The following is a 20,680-nucleotide window of genomic DNA, read 5'->3' as shown; positions in this document are numbered from 1 at the left end:
AAGATGGCTTTCAGTCTACTCCAAAAACTTTCTAGCACATGAAGTTATACTGGCTGGCCTACAATTCCCTGGATCCTCCTTCTCATCTTCCTTGAAGATGGGTGGGATGTTTGCCAGTCATGAGGAACTTCCCTGACAGCCACAAGCTTTTGAAGAGTCCTCACTATGGTACCAGCTGGCTCCCTCAGCAACCTTGTATGTATCTGATGGGATACCACCAATATGCATATTTCTTGCAGTGGTCTTCAAGTTCGTCTTCTTCTTCTGTGGGTAATACTTCACTCCCGCAGACTCTGCATCTATGCTCAGGGATCTGAAAGGGATCCTTACCAGTAAGAAAGGAGGAAAAGAAGCTACTGAACTCCCAATCCTTTTCAGTGACCTTTTAAAAAGGTCTCCTGCCTAACAGTTCTCTGTAACTATCATATTATTGCCTAGTCTAGGGTCTGTTAAAGCTTCTGGGAGTCAGCTAAGGAAATGTGTGCACCAAGATTATTTTACCATAGACACATAACTTCACTCTGTCCATAGAAAGTGAAAATCTAGTCCAAAGAGACAAAACTCTAACCATTTGGGGGTATAAATTTTTGCACAGAAGTTAGCCATCAGAGATGAAAAATAACTTTCAGATTTCATTCCTTAGAGTAAATGTGATGTGACACATATGGGTTAGTAAAAATGTTTAATGTTGCATGAAGTTGGAATGATAATTTCAGTTAATCTGATGATGATGGCATGCTAGGTAATTTGTTAAATTTGGGATATATGAACATAAAGACATGTTCTAACATGTGTTCTAAAAATAATGTTGTATTTTGATGTTTCAAATAGTATGGTTGCAGCTGAAAAAAATTGTGAAGAAATCCTCTTATCTCTTAGAGCATTTGACTTGGAGATCTTAAAAATTCACAGCACGCTGTTGACATACATTCTCCCTAGTGCCATATCCAATCACATCTTTCTAATGCTACCTCAGTTCAAATTCCCACAGGAAAGCAACACGCTTTGTGAATACATGTACTGAAAACAGCAATAACACAAAAATGATTCCTCAGTGTTTCATATAATTAAATTAATTTCAGCAGTAATAAAAAAGAAATCAATTCATGCGAGTGAGAATTCTGAGGTGATGTACAGCTGTGAATAATTTTGCTTTAAGATGCAGTGAAATAAGACAAGAAAAGAGGACCTTTGACAGAAAAGATACAGATTCCACTTCAAAGGCAGAAAGCTCTGGTAATCACTATACCTAATTTGGAAGACTGTGCCAGTAACCTCTTTTCAAAGAAAACCACAGTCCTACTTTGTGCCCTATTGATCACCACCCAATCTTCACAGCCAAGAAATCTGATGCCTTCACTTCTTCCTTTTCCTAACACCCCTAAGATGCCTTACTTCTTACAAGCAAGGAACAGACAACTCTTACAAACAAAGTAGTTTTTAACACAAAGAATTCCATAAAGCCATTTTTGCTCTAAGTAGAATTTTAAGGAAACATACTACATACAAACCAATTATTAGAGGTGGCTGTTTTTCAGGGATGACCAAGGAAATTTAAATGGAAGCTTCTTTGAACACACTGTATCTGGCTCTGCTGAGCTAAAATTAACCATTGCTGACTCGACATGCTCAAAATTTTTATCATTTCCAGATGTGGTGAATGACCAGCTGTGGCAGAATGAAGACCTGAGTCTTGTGAAGGTATGAACTAAAGTCAGCCACACTTCCAGTGAAATTTCTTCTGATTGCCCAGGCACTTTCTCAGTGCTCACATACACAGCTTCCTAGAGGTATATTATACAATCATGTAAAGGTATTCCATCACAAACTCACAGGTACCACAGGCTGTATATGCCTGTAACTAAGAACTCTGCCTTTTTTTTTTTCCAATTACTGAATAGTATCCTGAGTTTCCTGCATTTGCTTAACTTTCGATGCACTATTATCTGTTATTTTCCTTCTGTTATAGAAGGATTGTATGTTTTAAATACTTCTTTGGTGATTAAACATGTTTTGTTTAACATAAATTTAGGACCCTGGAAAAAGGACTGAAATAATCCCCTCAGATTTAGGATTTTGTTTTTACTTTGATTTTATAAGGCTACACTTGAGTTGCAATACTGACATTTAATTTTACATGGACACTCATAATAGACTTTTGTCTGGATTCATGCCACCAGCCTGCACTCATCTAATCACCAAGCCACTTTGCTGTGTGGAAATAAGGTTCACAGTATTTTTTATTGCTTCCTATTGCATCAAATTCTCTTCAGTATAGCAAAAACCCCAACAAACTTCTTTCTCTTAAGATGTGAATTACTTGCTTCGAAACATGACAGATAGTACAATTAAACATGTAATAAAAACTGTTTGAAAACTTGACAGTAGAAAGCTGGACACTAAAAGACAAGCCTTCAGATCTACAGTTTCAGCTATTATTCCATTGCAGTGCTATACTACAAAGATAAATCGTTGATAAACAGCACCTTCAATGTTATTCAGCAGACAAAAAAAAAGATGTAGTTGCTTGTTACCCAATCTGAAGCTAGAAATATTGCTTTTGCTTTATTAATATAGCTCATTCTTTCCTTGAAAAATGTGTTGTTGCTCAATATAGCATCTGATTTTGTTGGGTCTGTTATCTTTTTCCATCTCATCTTTTGCAACAAGTATACATAAGAACCACTTAAAAGCACTGTAGCATATGACTTAATGGTATTTTTCTATTTTTTTTTTCATTGCTGCAGGTAATGACACCAGACTTGTATTATTCGGCTTATTACTCTTGAACTCAGCATTGGAAAGTTCTTTGTGTAAAGCTGTCATCAACATGGATGCTTAGCCAAAAACTCCTTAAGGAAAACTGCTTTAATACCCATGCCTTCCAAGATTATTTTATTTACTATGAATCTGTATGACATCCACTTTAGGCCCTTAGACTTCTGAGCAGTAGCAGCAATACGGATTAGACTACAATGTTCATATTCACTGAGTTTATCAATGTGAGAGAGAAAATGAAAACCTAATAGCTCAGAAAATTCAGAGGGTTTGCACTGACTACTGTAAGCAAAGCTATTCTTAATGAGAACAGATAAAATTCAGAGTATTTATTTCTGTTTCTAGCAGACAGACATACCTAACACATTTTTTCACATATTAAGCTCTTTTCCAGGAAAATAAATTGTCTTTGATGTCTGACAAAAATAACTGCTTGACACCATTAAGAGAAAAAATAAAGTCACGACTCCCACAGTAGCTTCCAACGTAGAACGTGACTTTACAGAATGGTTATTTCTTCGTATGTTGAAGTTAACAGCAACTAGGCAAACACTGAAAGGCATAGGAAAGAAAATGAGTGCTACCACAAGCTCTGTAATTCTCCTACTTGTCCTTAAGAGAAACTTAATTATGTTTCTGGCCAGCAGGGATTTTGTAGTTCCAAGAGTAGTCGTTTCACCTACTATTCCCTGACACTGTAGATTTATTTTAACAAATATATGAAAAACTCAGCAACTAGACATCATAGTAATCAAATTTAAAAAACAGGAAAAAATAAAATGAAAACCCCCAAACCATAAAACCATTAAGACACTGTGAGGACAGAATGGACAATCTCTTATCAGAAAACTCTTCAAAGATCCTAACACTTGGCCAGCTCAAACCACAGTCATACATTTTCTAGCCACATTTTACAATATTTTTTAAATGAAAGAAGTAGGAGTTATGGTCACATTGTTTGGAAAAGAGAAATCATGCCAGGTCTCAGAGAAAACACATCCAAAACACACCTTAAACCTAGTTCTTCTTGTTCATCACAAATTCCAGTATAGGTGCAGGTATTGATAAAGACCTATAGCCATATGGATTGAAGCAGAAATATCTTTGACAGATGGACTCTGTTACATTTAGCACTACATCAGCCAGACAAGGCACATCCAATTCCACTCATAGTGGCAAATGATAAATACCCAACAGAAATTCTGCTCATGCAAGAAAAGACACTGTGTATTTCAGAGAATGCTTACAGAGCAAAAAAGCTTCTTGGCAGTTCTTCTTTGGGATCTGAAGAAAAAAGGGTCATTCAAGGACAGCCCTCCTCTCCCCAACAATTACAAGTATGCCAGTATGACACACTGAATACGGAAGGTATTGATGGACAACAACATGATTAACTTTCAATCTTTTTCCAATTTGTGGGAGGAAGGAAAATATGCAGCCAAGGCCACACATGTGATGTTTGTGCCAAACCAAGGTCAGAACACCAACACAATCTGAAGGCGTCAGCAGCACTGCAGCATCATGGGATTCCACTCACCACCACATTTCTCAGTGTTAATCAGGAATAGAAAAGTCAGATGCTGGTCAATAACTCAGAAATTCAGTCAAGCAGTGGCTTTCTGGGCAAAGACATGGCCTGAAACAATTATAATCATTCCTTCATCCGAAGTCATGGACACTTTCTACTAAATGGTTTCAGAGCCTTAGATAACGTGCACTGATGTGTATGACTTGCATTATGTAGGCCATAGACATTTACTTCTAGCTATCCTACCAAAATGCCAAAATCTATGTTTAGCAACTACTTTTAAAATATAAAAATAAAGCCATGAGCCATAGCTGAAAACCTTCACAACATTCTGTCTCTTGGTAGGTTTTCTTCAATAGTTTCTCACTCTGTGCCTTCAACAAGTGTATCCTTTTGTTAATTTACTCATCTGCAACCCTCATCTCTTCATTCTTTCTGACAGCACAACACATTCAAAATGCACCAAAACTGGTTTTGCAACATCACCACAAGGTTTCAGACACAGATGCAGTGATAAAAATCCAAATGTTAAAGTATATGTGACTAGTATTTTAAAGGAACTAGTTTTGCACTCAGTAGTGTCCATCAGAGAATATGGTTAACATTCCACCTTTTTTCTTCTTGAAATAACTGATAAACCCAGTAATATTAAAATGTCTAGCTTCCAGGTCCTCTATTTTTTTTCATTAAAAGGTCTCACTGGTAAGCCCTCCTTCTTCCCAGTGCACTACAACATTGATTTACAGTGATTTGATATAAACTCTTCAAGTACAAATTTCTTCTAAACATGCACCCTATCTAATCCATCCTCCTACACAGACTTAACCAAATCCCTGATCTCTTTTGTAGATCACATAGTTCGATGTGCAATTTTCTGTGAGATCTCAATTTTAGCTGAATAGACAAAAGTCTCATGAACACCCTTATTAAAAGTGAATACTGACCTTGAGGTGAGGCTGAAGGAAGCAGCAAATCCAGGAAGGAGGTGCGAAAGAAAAAGAATTAGAGTTTGTGAAAACAGTATCCAGAGATAAGGCAGTTCAAGAATACAGGACAAAACAGGCAGATCTAAATCAGGTAATGACATACAGACACACAATCTTTCACAAACACAGAGCTGCATGTTTTATAGACATCAATTTAACAAAAACAAACAAACAAACAAAAAACAACAAAAAAGAAGAAAGAAAAAGGAAAAAGGACCTTTACATTAGATTACACCATTTCACTTAGAGGCATCTTTCTGTAGAGAAAATATTCTCCAGTATGTACGAGTTCTTGGAAAAGGGAAATATGCCAACTGTAGAAAACTCTGGATTTACACCACATCACTAGCAAGTATCTTCCTTCCAGAATTCTAAATAACATTTTGAAAATGTGGTGTTTCACTCTCTGAGATGAACCCTAATGCGTTCCTTTATGTCATCTTCTATGGCCTTATTTTATCCCCATGAGCAAAACACATATTTTTCACTTTTTCTGCAGATGACCTAGACTTGTCAAAAGGGAATAAATAAAAGGGGGAAAAACTCCAACCATGGAGTAAAGCTTTCAAGACATGAAGGCTTGTCAAACTAAAACTTCATCTTTCTTAATTTTGACATTGAAGTCACCCTTCCAAAGACAAACAAAAAATAGCATCTGCCTCTTCTTCCTGCAGTGTTGCTGTTTGAATTCTCTCATATAAGGTGCAATCTAAAAACAATAATGACCAAAGAGACAAATTTTTAACAGTTCTCTCCAACATTGTTCAACTGCAGGATTGATCAAGACAAAATGCTGGAGTCCCCTGTGCAACATGAGGCCCTATAGGTTCATTATTGCTTTATTTTTCAAATATCTCCAATATTTTTTCTTAGGCATCTGCTGTCAATTTCACTGATAACAGCAAGGTAGGTCAACAAGGAGCCATCAGTACAGATATTTCATCTTTTTCAGTTGGCAGAAGAGAGGAAAAGTTAATGTTCTTCTGTTCAAAGTAGCAATTTAGCTTCTACAATATATGCGGCACTTCTCCCACGGCAAAATTTCACTCTAAGAAGGCAAGATATGGTCTGGAGAAAAATATTTCTATAGAACAGGCTAACTGGTATTACGTTTGGTATATGAAATCAGGCAAATGAAATTTGAAGTCCTTATTTCTGGCATATATTTTACAAATAACAATGTAGAATACTGAATTTGTACAAGCAGCAGTTTCAGAGTGAGGTACAGCAGAGCAGTGTCATGTTGGACTGTAACAGATAAACTGATGTAAAGACACTTTTCTTTGGCTTTTAAAATAGCATTCTTCAAACCAAGTTCTTCAAGGACAGCTGTTGTAAAGGTTGTGTTATTGGGGATTTCTGTAAAGATGAGACTTGCAAAATGCCAAATACCACATCTCATTGTTTGATCTTGAAGTAAGTTATAATGTTACAAAAGCCTGAGTTAATTCACGTACAGAAGTGTGTAACTAACAATTCTGACTGAAATCCAAGAGTAGACTATGCCGAGCTGCAGAGCTACAACTGGTCAAAAAGATTTAATAAAATGAAACAAAAAAGTGAAAATAAAACACTTGATTAAATATGGGAATAATAAGGCATGGGGGAAAAGCTTGATTTTTTTCTGACTGTTACTGAATCTACATTATGAAAGTTTAAGACCTCTCATTTTGCGTTTCAGTGACCCTTTGTAGTTCTTGGTTCTATTGCAATGATGTTGTTTCTTCAATTTAACAATGAAAAAAAATAGCAGCTAGAATTCAGAACAGCCCTGTAGGATCCGAATGAACCATACTGTTCTTTCAACTGCTATTAAGGTAGCATCTTTTGCTGGTACAAGATGAAGGAAGGCAGAACAGTACCTGGAACGCTATGCTGAGGTCACATGCAATTTTCTGTATGCTACAGAAGTATTATTTACCCAGCTGCCCAGGATTTAAATGGAGAATAATTATTGCTGCATCTTAATTTTGGTTTCGAATAAATTCTTTCTTCCAAAGAAAGATACTTTTTGTGTAATTGCTAGCCCCCTTTTCAGTGATTGTTTTTTGTTCTGGTGGGTTTTTTGCTTTGTTTTGTTGGTTTTTTTTTTTAAAGGGGTTCAAAATATTTTTTAAAATGTGGATTTTCAGAATAATCATAATATTTATCCAAACAAAAATGAGGAATTTTTGAAAGCACATAAAAATTGGAAAAAATCTGGAACTGTGCTGTCACTCAAACTAAAAATGAGGCTGGAAATTACCAGCTATTAGGAAATCAGTGGAGTTTTGCTGCAGACTGGAGGTGAAGCCTCAGTGCTTGGGACTACATCAGTGAAATTGAGCAGAGGAGCACAGCAAGCATCTGCCCCAGGAAGCAGCCCCAGCAAGCAGGATCAGATACATACCGAGACATGCTCATTACAGAGCAAAATAATAATCTTTAGTTTGCACTATTTCCCTTCAAGCAAGAACACACACTTGCAGCATTCCTTACAAGATCCAGCAGCAGCGTTTCTGCCCAGCACCATTAACTGTGTACTCCGATGCAACAGTCACACAGGGAGACAAGACAATTATAACACCAAACAGCAGTCTCAGAGAAACCCGTCTTCTTTCAAAATGCCATTGCATTCATTTTAAAGATATAGCTGGCCTAAATCCGATTGCTGGGTGCAGAGCAAAAAAACCAGTGAGATGTGAAAACGCTGGTAATTTAATTATGAAATATATATATATTTAAAAAAGTTGTTGATTATTCCTGCTATAATTTCTTTCACGTGCTTGTATATTATTGGGAGTGGAATGAGTCTGCTACATTAGCCTCAGATGTACTTAGAAAGAAGTTTATGAAATCATTTATATTTAGTCAACCTTTGAATTCCACTAGTTTGACAATGAGTGACTGTGTATATTTATTACTTTGCCATTCCTTCCAAGCAGTCTGACAGTGAATAGTATGCACTTGATCTTCCTTGACTCAGTCAAAGCAGGAAGGCAGTTTATGTTTATTACTGCTTTTGATAACTTTTCTTGGTAAAAAGAATCATGGCTTGTCTTTTCCTTTCTTTTTAGTTGATATTTAGAGGAATATCTAATAGGGAAGAGACGGAGAGATAGAGAAGGTCTGTGTGTGCATCCATGTGCATGTGCATATGCATGCATGAACCTAAGAGCACAGTCATGATCACAATGGCCATGGAGCCCTAATGTTGCTATTTCACTGTCTTACTGATGATTACTGGATTTTCCTTTTGTTCTTACTGTACTCCAGGTCAATGTAAGAGTCTGACAGTTTTATTTTTACTGTATCAGTTGTATAAAAAGTTTTGGTTCGTTTTTTTCCTCCTTACCTATTAGTTTGTGAGTCAAATCAAAGATGTCGACAGAAACAAAGCTACAAAACACCTGCAACCCTAATGTGCAAATGAGGCTCATTATTTGCATGATGTTATTTCTTATCTGGTTTTATAATTATTTTAATTATAACATAGCTCTCATACTACTGACTTAGCAGTTACATTAGGAGATGTTTACTAAATAATTGCTACAATTCAAGCAGAGTATAAATCATCAAATGACAACACCTATATTCATTACAGATAATTGACTTAAGCATGAGAAGGAATGCTTGACAAGCACCTTGATTTAATGATTAAAAAAACCTCAGGGCTTGAATGCTCCAGGAAATTTGGTAGGAAAAGAAGCTTTCAAAAAAGTTCACTATTAGAACTTCTAATTACTTGGAAGTATTTCCCTAGAAGAGGGTCCTCCTTGGAGGATCCAAGATCAGATCCTTAGCCTTGGTTTAGCAGACAAACAAAGCTTTCAGCCCATTGCTGAATTTAACAAAGGAGAAAGCCTGTACTCAGTTCCATAGAGATGAATCACTACTAGTGTTAGTCCTGCCTGCTTGAATATGGAAATAATACTAGGGCAACACTAGGCAAGCTCATTCAGCCAACGCCTGCACCAGCCCTGACCTCTCACCAGGTGAAGGGCTGGAGTGATTGGGGTTTTTGACCTTGTTTTTTAGAACAGCTGTTTCTTCAATACTGAAGTTTTTCCCAAACCACAGGAAAAGGGAGAGAATGGAAAATAAATAAAGAACAAATGGAAAAAGGATATCCCATTATATAAAAAAGGTGAGGATGGATTGAGGAGTCACAGTAAAATCACTATGATAGCTTTTTTATCTGGTGCTCTCTGCAGATGGATTTGCAATTACTGGCAGTCTCTCTGTTTCTTTATTCTTAGATGTAGGTTTCAAAAGTGGTTAGTAAATTTGAGTATTGATCTTGAGGCACTTCAACAAAGGTTGACTTTCAGAGGGCAGACACCTGCCTTCTGAAATTCTGCATACTTCCCAGTGTCTGAAGTTAAATACCTGTAGGTAAATGTATTAGCATCTCATATTCTTATCTGTTTAAAGCAGTTATGTTGATACAAAATGTATTGTTTTTTCCTCTGTGAAATTTAATGTGGGACTTTGGGTGTAATGTTCATTCTGTATGAAGATCAAGCAGGGGTGAAAAGAAAGAAATGACTTCTTAATTTCTCAGGTTAGAAATGATGAAATTCTTAGTATTCAATAGATATGTGTGCTCACAAGTCGAGCTGGGCTAACTACGGGCCTCAACTTCTTTCCATTGCAAAACCTTGCTCTCAGTTGTCTGCCAAATATTAACAAATTGTGCTGAATTCTTCCATGACAGGTGTCAGCCACACCCAGGATTTTTTCAGGACAGTTTCAGCTACATCCCTTATACACCAAAGGCAACACTCTTGTGGAAAGAAATTGTTCATATGATTAAACACTGTATCACTTTATTGTGATACACAGACTCAAGTGGTTAATTAAAACTACATGGCAATTTTCAGTTTGGAATGTCCTCAGTTCTCAGTGATAAATCTTAGAATCTTAATATTCACTTAAGCTATGGATTTTTGAGGGATGTGGATGAGAACAACCAACTCTGCCTTATCATGCAACCAAGAGATAAATATATTCAATTTGATTTTAAGACTTTTTGATATCAAAATGGATTCAAGTACTTCAAAGTAATATTTATTTATTTCAGGTTTTCCTATGCCTGAATCAGAGTGCAATTTATTTTTGGAGGACTCTAATGAGTTACAATAATACAGAACTATAGTCATACCATCTCTCAAGGTTAACTTTAATGGCGATGACTTCGTGAACAGCTTTTGTTCTTTAATTTGACAACATCCCTTTTACTTTAAATTACTTTCACGCCCTTATAAACATGGTTCATGTTCAGAAATTCTCTAAAAAATATATGTAAAATTCACAGAAACAGACAACTTTAAAACCAAAGACAACTACTGTAAGACATGAGTAGTAGTTTGAAAGTACATATTTCAACTTCAAATTGTTGACTTAAACTTAGTGCATAATTTATTAGTATAGTTTCCTTTTCACTATTCTAGGAAACAATAAAGTTGATGGAACATGCAGTTAATTTCTCTCTCCATTTATCCTTCACAGACTGCTACACAAACATATTACTGTCTTAAAGACATACTGAGTAAGATACTTGTACTGTCCACATTTGTCAGCACTCCTTTGAGATCACCCTATGTTTTTTAATCTTTCATTTTTATTTACTATTGAGAAGAAATATTTAAGGTGAGGAGTATACCTTTTGGCTGCTACACATCAAAAGTTTGAAGGTTTCTTTTTGAATGGGGCAACCTTACATTCCTCTTAGAAAAACTCCCCCAAATCTCTTTCTTAAAATAGCTATCATTTCCAGCTGTTCTTAATGAGACTTCTGGTATTCCAAAGCTAAGTATTGTCTTAATTTTCTACCAAAGCAAAGTCAAGTTTCCTTCAACAAAAAAGTCTTTGCAAGGACTACCTATCATGCATAGCAAGCATGCTAAATTAATATCAACTTTAGGTCTGTAACTGGAACCAGGACTTGCATATGCATTTAGTGCTTACTTCTTATATATGTGCTTACTTACTTATATATATATATTTATATATATACACTTATATATACTTACTTATATGTAAGTGCTTACTTACTTATATATATATATTTACTTCCACCACTCAAAAACCAAGTCAGTTCTTTTTTGCAGAATACATGCACACAAATACCTCTATGTGTATGCTACCCATCTGAAGGTTGTGATGGCCACATCCCTGATTATTAGCAGTATTTTACTTTCTTTAATCTTCCTTTTTTTTTCTTCCCTTTTTCTTATTATAGAATAATAATCACAATAAACCTCAGGAATAAGTCAATACTGACCTCTGTCAATGAGACATTTTAGAACAGTTGAGTTTTAGCTGGTTCAGGCAGAACTTACAGCAGAGGTTAGAACTAAAGGTGAATCACAGCAAGAGAATTAAAATAAAAAGCAACAGCTTCTGTTGACTTTAAATCAGGGAGAATAGCAGCAAACTTCCTCTGGACTGTGGTTATAACCACTGTGACATGAGCTGAATGCAGAGACTGTTAGAGCTTGTACTTGACATAACCAGTTCCTGTTTGACCTAAGAAAAAAAGCATAATTGCAGCAGACCCAAACAGCAGCAGCAGCAGCAGCAGCCGGGCAGCCAGCAGTGACATTCCACCCCATAGGAAACAGAAGCCTTATAGAGCACTCACTTTCCCAGGAAGTCCCACACAAACCCCCCTACGTGTTGTGGTGCAGGGACCGACACCTGGTAGGGAGGGTGCAATTTGCGGGAGGTGTGCTTTCTGAGAAAAGGCATAGTAAAAAAAAAACCCACACGTACAAAACAAACCAACTCATGGAACCAGGACGTGACAGTGAAAATGGAGAGAAAAATTGAGGAAGGGAACAAAACACAAAATGAAAAGTTACAGAGAGACAGGAGGTTATGGAATGACAATACAAAAACAAGCAGTTAGTTATAAAGGAAGTGAATAACCAGACAGCTACAAAACCCTCTATTCCACCACAATCTGGGGACAGAAACAAAACTTAGAAGACTGTTCACCCACAGAAGAAATGCAGACCTATGGCCCACCTTCCCATAAGAAAAACCAAAGTCCTGCCCACAGAGGATATAAATTAATGAGCTTCTGATTTCAACCTCATGTTGACTCGTGAGTATTTCCAAAACTTTTGTGTAGCATGCACCATACTTAACACATTTTTTATATCTTTCCTTCTATTCATACTGAAAAGCATCCCCTACACAGTAATTGCAACAGTTACTGAAGAATGGAAGCATTTCCCTCTTTAACTTGAACTGAAGGCAGCTTTGCCATCACTGAAAGGGCTTAAGAGAACAGTTCTCTGTTTTTCATTTCATCTTCTCCTATCTTTTCTCCTTCTCTGTTCCCCTATACATACCTCCCTAACAGGTGATTCATTTCTTCTATTCTGTGGGTGAACCATTCTGCTATATCTCTTCTCCTGATGACATACATTCTAGCTGTCACATATAACTAGCATAAAGGAAAACTCCAGGGAGACACTCTTTAAAAAAATCTTGGGTTTGTTAGTACAGTTATTCTCTGACTGTGATTTATTTCTTCTCATCTTGCTCTACACGGAATAATAACAGTTCCTGACAGGCATGGCAACATTCACTTTTGTGCTTTCTGACAAATGCTTCTCCAAGCACTAGGGTTCTTCTTTGCACAGCAGAGTTTGAACAGCTGTAGAAGCATTAGAAGTCAAGAGAATTTCTAGCTTGCTCTGCATGGACCACAGTTTAGAAAGGACTTTTACAAGGCAAAATTATTTATCCTTTTCAGGAAACTAAGGCCCTAGCTCTAAACATGCATGTATCATGCCTGGGTATATCAGTTCAGCCACGAAAGAATACTTTATAAACAAACATGGTAGATAAAACCAGGACCAACCTATACATTTAACAGGCATGTTAAAATCTCTGCTTTGTGTAAAAACAAGGAGATTCCCCCCCCCCCTTGATTTACACAGCTGCTGGCAATCACAAGATAACAAAAATAGCTGTTTCTTTACATTGTTAAAATACATACTAGAAGTAAAGAAGACACACTGTATGTTATCTCAGTACTGGTAGAAAAGATGACAAGTTAAAAAGAGATCACCACTATTTTCTTCATAAGAGTGAAGATCTGCTGGTAAGAAGGAATGGCTAACAGTAAATAGCCATATTATTCACCAAATTGTTATGGAATGATGCCCAGTCATTTGAGGATTTTATGCTTTCACTCATGTAGCAAGAGTTTGGTCTGTGACTGAAGCAGCAAGAAACTACCACTGTAACATGAAAAATAACTGCTTTGCAGTTACCTAGAACTGCATCTTTTCAAAGAAAAAGCTCCTTGCTAACTCTGAATATCAGGTGCCAGTGCTTTTATCTGTAAAAGAGAAGGCCCATCTTCTTTCTTATTTTTGCTTTGTAGACTATAAGCTCTTTTGATTATAGATTACTTCGATGTGTTTATTCAGTGTTTGACATTGCAAGTCCCAATCTCGAATGCTAATGTAATAAGAAAATGAGACTTGCATTAAAAGTGTGCATAAGGAAACTATCCCTGCTATTCCAACCTCATCTAGGAATCAGGCTGAGGAATGATAAATATTTCTGACTTGCTTTTCCTAAACAATAGTTACGTCTGCACACAGAAATAATTAATGCACTGTGAACATACTTCTTTCCTATACTTTACTTCCAACAGAAATTTGTTGCTTATATCCTGATCCCTAGTCAACTTGCATGTCCTAAGATGATGACATTTTGAACTTCATGTCCGAGATGGGCACCTCTAAGGCACTAAAAAAGTCACACAGAAAATTACGGCTTGTAACTGCTATTTAAGCTTTTTCATGTCTATACTTAATGCACCTACTCTATACACCTATTGCCTGAATGTCAGGCTGAACGCATCATCTATCAATGGGCTGAAAGTTATATTACTTAGAAAAAAAAAGAAAGTTAAAAAGGATGTATTCTCACTTTTGGGTGTTCAAATGAAGCTTGCACCACAGGTATAAAGAATTTTGGTTAAATAAAACAACTACTTAAATAAAAGTAACAGGATGCTATTTATAATCACAGAGAAGAAAGCTACCTAACAAGTTGAGCTATTTCAGATCTCTGTCACTTTCAAGGAAATAAGAATGGACTTCTTAGAAAAGAGTTTTTCAAATCGCTCAGAGGGGCCCATAATTTGTCGTCAAGCCACCGAATAATAACTAACCATTGTCATCCTAAAGAGCCTCTGTTCACTTGCCCTCATTGTCCCAACACTAAATGCAGGGCTGTTAAATAGTGCTAAGATAGAAATTAGATAGGCTATTCTGGCACAAGGCAAATGGGAATAATCGACTTTCCATTTTGCTTTCCTAAGTTAGTAGATTTTCACTCAGAACGGTAAAGTACACAAAAAGCCCCAAAGAGGTAATACTGCCTAGAAATTCCCTCTTGGTCCAATGTAACATAAGAAAATGATAGAAAAAAGGATCTGTTTCAAGTCTTTCCCAAGATCTATTATTTATAATTGCAATACAAATGTCATGGAATCATAATAAGTTATAATTTTTGTACATTAAAGTATTGAAAAAAAATCTGAACACTCTGGCTCCCACAGAAAGAGAGAAAATGATGAAAAGTGCTGAATCAGATTTCATTTGGACAAAAGCAAATGTGTGCATGTGGCTTCAAATGAGCCAAAGTTTACCTCTGTTCCTACCAGTACTGAGTTTCAGTATCACTTTTCAGAAGAACCTAGGTAACTAGTATCAGAAGCTATTAAAGTACTTTTTCTTATTAGTCTTTAGGGTTTTTTTTTAAAACCATGCCTGAGGAATTTATTAAATCAAAAGAATTAATTGTTCTCCAAGCACAAGACAGCAACTTTTCCTACCATCTTCATTCCGTTACAGCTCTGTCTACCCTTCTAGTTCTATCTGTAGCAGCCCTGTTTTTAAGCAGTCAGGTAATAGAAGTATACAGTAAGACACCTGTTCATTTATCATCTACCAAAATAAATGACCGAAGGCAAGAAAACCTCTAGACTTTCCCAAAATAAGCACTCTAAGAGTTTTAGGAGAAGAAAAATGGACTAAGTTATTGCTAACTTTAATCAGTTTTTTTGCTCCTCTGTTACCTTTATACCGCTCTCACCTCTCTAGTTCTGCTATCTTCTTATCCTTATCATTCTTCTCATTTTCCATCTCTTTCAAGATTTCCAGAAGACGATCCACTTCAGCTTGAGCCTTGCTAGATTCTTCCCGATACCGTGTTACCTCCCTTTCCAGCTGCTGCATACGATCACTCAGCTCTGGGCTGGCCCTAGCCTCCAGCGTTGCTTCATGAGCCTGTAAGAAAAAGGTTCAAGAAAAAAACACTACATTCAAATATATGTATTTTACAGATACTACGATGACTGCAAAATGTTATCTAGATATATCTGTTTTAAGCTGGAAAGAATAATCATTACAAAGAAGTAAATATACAGTACTTGTGCTACTTGTACGTATTGGGAAATACTTCATAGGAAAATAAAATTTAGAAATAAATCTGCCTTTTTTGATTCAGTCTAAAAGAATTAAAGTGATTTTTTTTTCATTAGAATTGATGGAAGAATGAAGTGAAAATATGAAAAAGTTAAACTCCTTTGAAAGGAAAGGAAAAGAAACATAAGTGTGAGTGGGTATAAAATAGTCTAAAATACACTTTTGAAACAGTGATATGGTTGTAGAATTAAGTATCAGAACTATTTTTAGCCTAGAGAATCATAGAATAGTTAGGGTTGGAAAGGACCTTAAGATCATCTAATTCCAACACCCCTGTCATGGGCAGGGACACTTCACACAAAAGCATATCACCCAAGGCTCTGTCCAACCTGGCCTTGAACACCACCAGGGATGATGGAGCATTCACAATTTCCTTGGGCAACCCATTCCAGTGCCTCGTCACCTTTACAGTAAAGAACTTCTTCCTTATATCCAGTCTAAACTTCCCCTGTTTAAGCTTTAACCCCTTACCCCTTGTCCTATCACTACAGACCCTAATGAAGAGTCCCTCCCCAGCATCCCTGTAGGCCCCCTTCAGATACTGGAAGGCTGCTATGAGGTCTCCACACAGCCTTCTCCAGGATGAACAGCCCCAACTTTCTCAGCCTGTCTTCATATGGGAGGTGCTCCAGTCCCCTGATCATCCTCGTTGCCCTCCTCTGGACTTTTCCAACAGTTCCATGTCCTTTTTATGTTGAGGACACCAGAACTGCACACAATACTCCAAGTGAGGTCTCACGAGAGCAGAGTAGGGGGGCAGGATCACCTCCTTCGACCTGCTGGTCACGCTCCTTTTGATGCAGCCCAGGATACAGTTGGCTTTCTGGGCTGTAAGCGCACACTGAAGCTGGCTCATGTTCATTTTCTCATTGACCAACACCCCCAAGTCCTTCTCTGCAGGGCTGCTCTGAATCTCTTCTCTGCCCAACCTGTAGCTGTGCCTGGGATTGCTCCCACCCAGGTGTAGGACCTTGCACTTGTCATGGTTAAACTTCATGAAGTTGGCATCAGCCCACCTCTTGAGCTTGTCAAGGTCCCTCTGGATGGCATTCCTTCCCTCCAGTGCATCAATGGAACCACACAGCTTGGTGTCATCGGCAAACTCACTGAGGGCACACTCAATCCCATTGTCCATGTCACTGACAAAGATGTTGAAGATCAGTCCCAACACTGATACCTGAGGGACACCACTCCAGCTGGACATTGAGCCATTGACCACAATTCTTTGCGTGCGGCCATCCAGGCAGTTCTTTATCCACCAAGTGGTCCACCTATCAAATTGATGTCTCTCCAATTTAGAGACAAGGATGTCATGCGGGACAGTGTCGAATGCTTTGCATAAGTCCAGGTAGAAAAACAAATCCCAGGTTAACAGCCTTCAATACTCACATGAGTATGCAGTGTTGTATAGATTTGCACAGATGGTGCTGTTGTACTGAAGTCTGGCTAGTTATCCGAACCATATAGACTAGGACTAACTGGAGTCTGGCTACCTGCTGAAATTGTCTTTGCCTACTTATCTAGGAATATTTCTCAATATCTGGCTATGGGGACAGAAAGCCTCAGAGGACTGAGTGTTTCTGTTTTTTTTTTTTTTTTTGTGGGGTTTTGTTTTTTGTTGTTTTTTATTTTTTAATTTTTTTTTAATAAAAAGCATTGATTTATTAGTAAAATTAATTCAACAGTTCCCACGCATATCAAAGACAAAGAAAAGGTAGCACTTATGCTAGAATTCAAACCAGCAGACTAAGGACTATCTATTTGTTCTCTCCTGATCCTTTGCTCTTGTATCTTGAACTGCTATTTGATACCAATTAAATGCATTTCAGAACTGCTCAAATTTGCTTCAGTGAAGAGTAGGTTTGTTGGAGCTACCCTGCCAATCAGGACTGCCTGCAAACTCAAGGCCTTTCTCTTGTCTGAAGTGAACCTACAACATGCAATAAGACTACAGACTTTTCCCCTCTTAATGTGCAGCTGTGGAAAGTTGTTTTACAAGCTGCCAATATTCTGCTCCAAAGCACAGTAAGTCTAAATCCAATAGACCCAGTGGCCTTTAAAGGTAATTGGACAGAACTGTAGTAGCATAAAACTCAAGAGTTAAAAGCTGCTGCTTCAAAAGAGCCAAACAGCAAAAAATACAATTGGCCAAATCCGCTTAATTATTCAGTAATATAAGGCTGCAGGAAAATATCTGTTCATCGACCCCAGCATTTTTGCTTTGAAGTCTCTTGCTTTTAATTAGCTCCATTCAAGCCAAAGCCACATTTTAGTGAAATCCAAGAGAATCTCAAAGAACATTCTAGGACTGAGGAATGTCGCGATACCAGACTTTTCTGGGACTATGACCTTGGCACAAATCTGGGTTTCTCAAATACTGGAACACTTCTCCTGCCTGAGGGTCAATGCTAAACTAGTTTGGTTTTCTTTTCTTTTTTTTTTTTTTTTAAGCAGGAAGTCCAGAAAGTTAGACAACCTGCACAATCCCCAAAGCTCCTGATTAGATCCCAGCAGAAGAGCCCAACAACCATAGAACAGAACCATTTCCTGAGGCAATGCATTTAGGAAGACTTAAAAGGATCCTTACTTCTGAGTGACTTTCAAGTCAAACCCTGACACCTCTCTACTACTGAGCTGTAAATCTGAAAATCTTGCTTCTGAGCTCCTGACTGAGATCTGGCTCCAAATGCATCCCCTGGTGAGCCTGAAAGTTTTGAGAAGCCTTTTGTAGTGAGGGCTGTTGATGCTTCCAGATCCCTCACTGCCCCATAAGCACGTCAAATTACACACTCTTGGAAAGGGCTCTCTACAGCAAGCACAAGTCTAATTAATGTGTTGCCAAGATGATGTACACTCCAGGAGAACATTCAGCAATGAGACTGACAAGCATCCTGGTTCCACGAACAGCTGCAAGCCTCAGGGAACATACTTTACTTTGGAAAGAGGGTGTTGGTGGGTGTTCCTGAAATGTCCTACTGGGATTTCCAGCCTGCAGGAAAGCTGAAATATTTGATTTTATTTCCTTCTCAACTATTCCTAAATTTCAAACAAAATCCCTATCCTTCCCTCCCAAATAACTGCTTTGAAGTAACTAGGAATCCTGTTTTGGAGAGGCATCTATAAGTCTACTTGGGGAATCCATATTCTCCAAAGATACACTATGTTTAGAGTTAAGTCTGGTTTTCACCAGACACAGAACCTGAATTCTTCTGTACTGGATTTAGGTATTTTTCAAACATCTGAATTTGTTTGTTTTAGCAAACACTCCTCCAGGCTCTTTAAAGTCATCCAAAATACATAATCAGATAATCAAGAAACTTCTGTAAAAGAAAGCAGCAAATGTAGGCTGTTAGCCTAGATTACTCAACGCTCTAATTCAAAGTAAGTTATAAGACCTAATGCAATTCTACTGCCAGGACAGTCCGACTTATATTACTCTGTGTTAATAAAAGAATCTCCACAACCCGAGAGACACTACTGAGAAGAGGAAATCAATTTTCTGTTTCAGAAAATTAGCCAACAAGTCAATGTATCTGGTTCTTATAGAACGAAAGGGCTAGTTACACGACATAAATTATTAGTTAAGACATGTAACACGTATTATTTGTATATAATGCACATAAGTATGGATACTTTCACCTAACACGAAGAGAACGTTATGTGATATGGTGTAAACTGGACACCACTTCCTGAGTTGTGAATTATTGACTGAGTGATTTTGGTCCATTTTGTGGGTTATGTACAAAATACGTGTCACATGATTGCATCAAAAATCCTACTGGATTCATTTATTGTATAGGAGAGAAAACCAATGCATTTAGAGGTTTCCCACAAACTCACATCAAGATCTGGAACAGATGAAATTGGCTACCTTCCCAATGCAACACTGTGTGAAATAATTCAGAAGTATTTTTTTCTAACCGAAAAGAAAGTTAAACACAAATAATGAATTCCTGTACTCACAGAAAAAACCCAAACTCACACAACTTCCCCTGCCCACCAAAGGTGTACAAAAATTCCAAAATAAGGCAGTAATTTCATTTTTTAAACAGAATCGACATATAAAACAATAACTGCACTAAGACAGTTTCTGCTGTATTAAGAGACTGTAAGAAGTACATTTCCATGGGTTCAACTTTCAGCTCTGCTTGAGACAGTGTTCCTAAATCTTCAACCTCTTAATATAGTTATGGACAAATGTGAATAGGTACAAAAGTATGATAAAGATTAAATAAATTGAAAAAACCAGCTTGCTTAGGGTGAAGGGAACATTGCACTTTCCTGTGACAAATGAAAAATAAGAAAAGCATATGTTACAGACCACTGAGTTTACCTGATAACAGGCTATTTTAAACCTCTTAACTGTTACTACTGACCCTGGCATTAGTTCTCCATGTCTGTTCCCGTGTGGAGTCAAAAAGTTGAACTGAAGCTGTTTTCAGGAGCACAATCAAACCTGCATGTTTGATTCTGCACTGGTCTGCCTAAGAAACACTGTCATGTTTAGCTAGAAAACAGCACTTTCTTAAGCAATGTTTTTATTAGCAAAGCTCATCTGATAGTATTAATCTTTGCCAGTGTTAATTTAATTTTAAATTTTAAGTGGCTCAGCACCGAGAATAATTTAACCTTACTACTTAGTTTAAGCCTACTTCTGTGGACATGTTCTCAAAGTTAAGAGGAACTATAAACTAAAAGGTGGTTTAACAGCTTTCTGCTTTTTTGCTCTTAGCCATTATTTCCCTTCTGGAATGTGGTAAGTGATGGGGTGAATACTTCAGGTACCTAAAGAATAAAAGAAAGAGTGATTGTTCCTCAGATAAATGTAGTATAACTTGTATTGCTTCCACAGAAAATCAGCTGACAACGCCAACTTCTACAACTAAAAG

At 37.3% G+C, this 20,680-nt stretch overlaps 1 protein-coding gene across 1 annotated transcript in view; it reads right to left on the bottom strand.

The window, feature by feature from the left end:
- ERC1 (ELKS/RAB6-interacting/CAST family member 1) overlaps window positions 1–20,680 on the bottom strand; it is a 284,155-nt gene that overhangs the window by 146,947 nt on the left and 116,528 nt on the right. The window contains exon 12 of the mRNA XM_034062833.1: window positions 15,400–15,593. Coding sequence (XP_033918724.1) covers window positions 15,400–15,593 — 194 coding nt within the window. The remainder of the gene's footprint in view (window positions 1–15,399; window positions 15,594–20,680) is intronic.

Source organism: Melopsittacus undulatus, chromosome 5, assembly GCF_012275295.1.
Source record: "Melopsittacus undulatus isolate bMelUnd1 chromosome 5, bMelUnd1.mat.Z, whole genome shotgun sequence".
Taxonomy (NCBI): Eukaryota; Metazoa; Chordata; class Aves; order Psittaciformes; family Psittaculidae; genus Melopsittacus; species Melopsittacus undulatus.
Note: the sequence above shows the minus strand (reverse complement) of the source record. Positions and strands in the feature narration are given on the sequence as shown.